General features: G+C 31.8%; 1 protein-coding gene across 1 annotated transcript; it reads right to left on the minus strand.

Moving 5' to 3' along the window:
• Positions 1-225: 225 nt before the first annotated feature.
• LOC134234366 (acid-sensing ion channel 1-like) lies at positions 226-6,302 on the minus strand. Its single transcript, XM_062716427.1, has 3 exons — positions 6,247-6,302; positions 5,891-5,969; positions 226-1,461 (listed from the first exon to the last, which is right to left on the minus strand). Exons 1-3 carry the CDS (start codon positions 6,294-6,296, stop codon positions 1,273-1,275), a joined length of 318 nt encoding a protein of 105 aa, XP_062572411.1. The 5' UTR covers positions 6,297-6,302; the 3' UTR covers positions 226-1,272.
• Between the last annotated feature and the right edge of the window lie 210 nt (positions 6,303-6,512).

Raw genomic sequence — 6,512 nt, forward strand, 5'->3', positions numbered from 1 at the left:
AGTAGAATTGTAAGTTTTGACCATTTTAGGACGTTCATTGATCATTCGATAGACAAAATGGTGGAGTTTCATCATGTTTACTTCCTGTGTATAAATCTCTGAGGAAAAAATCTTCATGTAAATCAGGATTTTTATTCAGTATGAAAACCTTAGAAAATAATCAACAAAAACAAGATAAGATCACAATCATACAGTTTAAATTCTTCAGAGTCATGAGACCATTTAAAAAAATGAACTGGAGGATTTAAAAAAAAACATTGCTGTCATAAATTTAAGATGTGCATTTAAATTTACACGGGATCGGAAAAAAAGTCTCATACAAACATACAAACAAAAACGGAAAAAATGTTTTGTTGCATCAAAGACTCCTTATCAAATATTTGCATTAAAGTCGAAGGCATGAATGTCTAATGGAAATGAGAGGTTTTACCATTAAAATCTATGCGGAAGAAATACCCAACCTGTTGAAATGAATCCTGCTTCAATGTATGGTAAAAATTGTATTATAAACGTTTGTTATATGAATATGAGGAAACTTGTATTATATGATTTTACATTTGCCTTATCCAACAAATTAAATAGTACTTATTGCGATTATTCACCATCTCAGATAGTTATATAGATGAAGCAAAAAAAATTATGTCACATTTTAATTTTTTTTTTCATTTTCTTTCTGTTTTTAACAAAATATGATATACTCCTAAAAATTCCGCCATTCTGATTTACAGTTTTTCTGAATCAAGGATACATTTGCTAGTTTGATGAAACTTATTCTGTTGGTTAATATACAGATATAGATAAAGATTAAAAGTAGGAAAATTTGAAATCATCGACGCCTAATTTTGAAATATAAGACAGATAGATTAAAGATTTTTTTTCATGCAACTTTTGAATGGTCAAAGAATAAAGACCCAAAAATAAGAATTCTTACTAAGGAAACAATCCTTAGCATTTTATATACGGCATCACACCTGTTAGACTGTATATAAATGTAAAATGTAAAGAAAACGAACAAAAATTATGATCGATCTAGAAAAAAGCTATAAACAATACAATTATTTATGATAAGTATGTAATGCTTTTATGAAAGTTTATATGATGTTTTAAATGGTTGTTTATCTCCGCCTCTACATTATATAATATAACCAATCCAACATCTGATTTTTCAAGCAGATTAGGCAGATTTTTGTTTTTTCAAATCCCATAACAAGGTATAAATGCAAAACAATAGCTGTCAAATTTGCTAGCAATCTTTGGCAAAAATTGCCCAGTCTATGATGCGTCACTCTTGAACGTCGTAATGGGTGTCGAATCTGTTGTTCGGTGTCTCTTGGAGAAGAATTTCGCTGTACACAAGCGGAACACAGACATAGCGAACTCAAATATCTCCCCCACAGTAATGGCGGACAGTCCCAACCAAAGACCTAGCTGTCCTCCAACATCAGAGATCAGGTTCTGGGACTGAAAAGACAGTTATGACGTATAAAACGGTCAATCAAAAAAGAAGAAAGCACACACTTTTGAGAACGTTACATAGGAAGATACTTGGATGAGTACTCCTCCATGGCACCTAACACCACATCTTATGTTTTGGATGTCCGCATTGCTTTGCTCCTATTTTATAATGTTTTATAGACTTTTGATCTTGAATACTGTTCGTTATTTCCATATATTTCATTTGTATTATCATTTTACTAACAGTGTGACAGTTTGTTTGCTTGATGTGGCGTGCTAAAATTTTGTGTGCTGATTTTCATTTTACTCATCGATTGGATGCTTTATTTCAATGGAATCAATTCTAATTTGCATATGGAACTCAGAATACAACAATATCCTGACAATACTGGCCAATCACATTGAATGATTGTTCACCAGTGTGGTATTTGTACTCACCAGCAACACGTAGTCAGTCAAAGCCGTTCTCTGTCCTCAAAAAAGCATGTATTATATTTGTTATAATTTGACCGGATGGTTTTATATACGTATAAAAAAAATTCAGAGAATGGAATTTGTACGGCTACTCTGCTACTGTTGTACTATGTACGAGGGTTGATCCAAAAGTAATGTCACTGTGTCCATATCTTTAATATTTGACGTCATATTATCAAACATAATGCACCAAAAGATGCATAAACATAAATCTAATCAAAATTGAAAATTTCATTTAATAATGTTCAATTGAATTCATTTTATAGATGTTTAAAACATTAAACAAAGGGGGTGTCGCCGCGTCACAACTAAACGTCAAGTTTTAAAGTTAATATTGTTAGAATGATAAAAGACAAACACGTTTAAAAAAGTATCTAAAAATCGTCTAATCGTCCAATATTTTAAAAGACAAAACTTACGACATTTTCTAATCTTTAGTTAAAAATTAAATGGCAGCATTGTTTTTTTTTTCATCATCAACAGTATTGTTTATATCTGATGTATTGCAGAAAACTAATGCCGAAATGGAATAAAACACCGAAACGAGTTGTAATGTATTTTTCTTCAAAATCGGGAAATAACGAGTAGAAACAGTCATGATGGTAAATCAAACTCGCAGAGGAAAGAATGTTAACAAGAGACTTGTTCATAGATAGTTTCAGAGATTTCGGGCGGGTAATAGGTAAATATATGATCATTTGGGGACAGGAATACCGAAAGATAGGAGGTCGGGTGGAAACGTTCAATGGCGTCGACGTTGTCCTAAAAGAGATTAGTGGCAGTTTGAGTGATATGAGACACTTTTAAGTTTGTCTTATGGTATTGTTCAAAGAATTTTGATGAAGGATTAAATTATAGATAAAGTGTACAATTGGTGCCAATTGTTCTTAAAGAAAATAAAATATGTGAATGTTTTGTGAATATCAATTTTTTTTAAATAAAACGATGGGATGGCGTTTTTAAAAGTGTATGACCGCGCATATCCGTTTTATGACGTTATTTAGGTGCGGCGACTACCATAATCGCACTTTGTGTTTAATTCGATATTTTGAAAAGTTTAAATCATTTTTATTTGAATTTTTCAGGACTGATTTAAAATAAATATAGCTTCCATCATGTAAAATTTTGTTAATTTATGTCGACTAGAAGAAATTTTATCGAAGTTGTGACATTACTTTTGGATCAACCCTCGTACATGTAGCTATCGATATCACCATTATAGGTTTTAAAACTTGCTTTGTCCGTCCACGTGTAATTGTTGTTTACTGCATGCTAGTAAACATGTGATTCAATACGATTGGTCAGTATTTTCAGTGGTATTGTTGTGTTCTCTGTTTCATATGCAAAGTATTATTGATTCCATTGAAATCAATCGTCCAATCGATGAGGAAAATGATAATCGTCATACAAAATTTAAGAACGCCCTATCAAGCAAACTATCACGCTGTTTGTAAAACGATAATAATTAGAGAAGAAGTCGACACAAAAATAAAACTGCATGCTTGATCGTAAAGTAACTGGACATGCAGGGCCATCATGGAATAAAAATATATAATATAATACAATTTTGTTAAATTGTTATTGATAAAGACTTAGAACTCAATAGTCTGGTCCGACTCGGCGTAAAACAATATACAACCAATCAACACTCAAGGAACAATACATTTATGTTCAAATGTTAAAAGTCTATTTTGTTTTCCAAAACTTTATGCAAAACGAAGAAGAGGTACTGTGAGCAATTAGCTCACTAAATGATACCCCCATCACCCATATGAATACACAGTGTCCATGTTTTGCTATGTGGAACCCAAAATATGTGTTGGATCAAAAAGTAAAAGAGGAGGTGCACAATGGCAATATGTAATAAAGATTCTGTGAAAGTTTATCAAATTTCACTCAGTGGTATGATACGAGTTGCGTAAAAGACGGACGGACGTACGGACATACCGACTACTCTATACCCTCCCGCTTTTCAATCGGGAGGGGGGTGTATAAAAAATCTCTGATATTCAAGACAATTGTAGCTCTTTATTTCGTGACCGCGTATAGATTTGTTTTCTTTTAGGGTAGAAAGGTCGTTCTATTAGCATGAAAATTCTCAAACTTCATCATCTGGAATCACATTGTGTGCATATTTTGGTGAGAAAAGTTGTAAAATTATGCAATTTAATAGCGCCTGCAGATTCCTCGTGATTCCTATCACTTACAAGCTTTCGTACCAATAGGCCTAAGCCATTCTTGAATTCGATCTAATCAACACTTCTCTTGACAACAAAATTTTCTTGAACACTCCAAGAACTTTACAAGGCAACTTGACCCACACTTCTTCGTTAGGATAGTGTAAAGTTGTATCAAGAATCGAGGGAGGATTGAACACAAACATTTTCTTCTTTCAGATTTTGTAAATTTCAAAATTTTTAAATTCATATACCCTGTTCAATACAAAATTGGTTGAGGGGGACCGTTCACACCATGAAATATTTGAGAATGCAGTTGAATTTTTGACTGAGAATAACAAAATGCAAATGTAGGGACACAGAATCAGAGCTGGACAATCAAAAAAATTTATGGTTTACGTATATTACACTGATAATTCTTAATAAATATGTTTATGTTTGGATATTATAATATATTCAGATTTATATGATGTAACAATTACTAGCCCTCTAATTGCTCGTGGTTCATCATTTTAAAAATCATGCTAAGTTATGTTGCACTAGATCTTCCACATGAACATAAACATGTTTTTTTTTTCTACACTGGCCTAAAATTAGATCAAGAATTTCTAAAAACTGATATGATTTAGAAACCCTCTAACTACAATGTTCACTCGCCTTAATGCTCGGTGAATACTGCTCTTGGGGTAGCGTAATTTTCATATTGTCCTCAAAACAGCAATTATTGTATGATATTATTAAATTTTTATATGAAGAAGCATGATACATGTACATGTATGACGGTTAATAGGGGAAATGTCTTCGGAATTGTCGTCAAAAATTTATCTTAATAATAGAAGTAATTAAACAAAAATCCGTTTTATAAAAACCCTAAGTCATTAATGAAAATATTCATTAACTTTCATTACATATTTGAACATTATTTCATGAATAAAGAAAAACCTGTTATTTATTTACGGCAAAACAAATCAGAATTAAGCAGTCTGGGTATTTTACAAAATCAAGTGTATAAAACGTCATTCGAATTGCCATTTTGAGCTAAATAACACATTTTAAACTTAAACGACTAAATTTTCCGATTTAAAGTGATCATACTAGTGTTCTATTGGAATTTTACATAAATGTACATCGCTCAATAAGATATTCACAAATCCTTTCTCCTATGTAAACGAAATTAAGAAATAATTTGAAAAAGAGGAATATCCGCCATTTTGAATCGCCATTTTGACTTTTAACTTACAGCTGCACCATTATTCAATTGTAGAATAGTGAGATGTGGAGGAAAAAATACAAATCTGCAGTGTATGGATATTTGCAAATGTAAAATCCTGAACAAAGAAGAATTAAGAAACAATAGACAAATAAATCAGAGAAAATTCAAATTAAGTGTAAAAACGGCTAAATTTTCTGAGTTAAACTGATAATGTTAGCATTCTACATGTATTATATTTTTTTTTTATAGTTTTATTACACTTAGTAAGATATTCACTCATTACCTCTCCATTTTGAACGACATTAAGAGAAAATTAGAAAAATTGGATGTCCGCCATTTTGAATCGCCATTTTGACCTCTTTAACGCCATTTTCATGAAGGTCAGCATATTTTTTCGGATTCAGCATACTCGAATTAGGTTAAAAAACTATGCTAGACCAAATAATAATTATTTGCCGTTAGAAGTTATTTCCAGCCTTCTTTTTAAAAATCAGGACCAGATTACAATTTGATATCGTTTTGCCTTTGGCTTTTGTGTAAGCGTGTTGGTATCTTAAAGGCAAATGCAAACCTCATACGCCTTTTGGGATTCGATGCTTTCATATGTCATCTCAGCAAAAAAGATTTCCAGTTTTACAAGATTATTATCCCTGCAAAGACAGAAATAAATTATACCATTACTACAAATAATTGCTCAGTTGCATATTCGTCGACGAATTTTTTCTTCCTTTCATGGAGGTAGAATGGACTGTTAATTGCATATTGCAGGGAAAATATTAACTTTTTATTAAAAAATGGTTTACTTTGCAGATAGATATATAAATTGCAAAACTGGGGTTGGAAATTGTTTTTTTAATTTTTGATGGCTTAATTAAGGAAACAAAACAAATGTTTCTTCGACTTTTTGTAATGGTTTTCTAAACGTACATTTTAGTTTTCTGTCCCCCTGACATGTACTCGCTTGTGGTCAGCTTCATACGACTCTCAAGTTGTCCTGTTATAAAAAAAAAAAAAAGAGGAAAAGAGTTAAAGATTTTACGTCAAGCTACAGTTTGCAGATTATCATATCTTTTTTGACAATTCAAATTTTAAATAAACACATCTCAAACTGGAATGGCATTAAGAGGCCTGGGTGGCTGTGGCCATTGTCAGACGATATTGATCTCCTTTAGAAAAAGAGCTCCATATTAAGA

This window comes from Saccostrea cucullata, unplaced genomic scaffold (genome assembly GCF_032062105.1).
Source record: "Saccostrea cucullata isolate Sc308-1 unplaced genomic scaffold, CSIRO_AGI_Scuc_v1 ctg575, whole genome shotgun sequence".
Taxonomy (NCBI): domain Eukaryota; kingdom Metazoa; phylum Mollusca; class Bivalvia; order Ostreida; family Ostreidae; genus Saccostrea; species Saccostrea cuccullata.

Excerpts from the sequence above, each read along its gene's own strand:
- LOC134234366 (XM_062716427.1), bottom strand. The coding sequence starts at position 6,296 with ATGAAGCTGACCACAAGCGAGTACATGTCAGGGGGACAGAAAACTAAA. Across the intron at positions 5,970-6,246 it reads GGGGGACAGAAAACTAAAAT|GGATAATAATCTTGTAAAAC; the intron begins GTACGTTTAGAA and ends CTGTCTTTGCAG. Across the intron at positions 1,462-5,890 it reads AATCCCAAAAGGCGTATGAG|TCCCAGAACCTGATCTCTGA; the intron begins GTTTGCATTTGC and ends CTGTCTTTTCAG.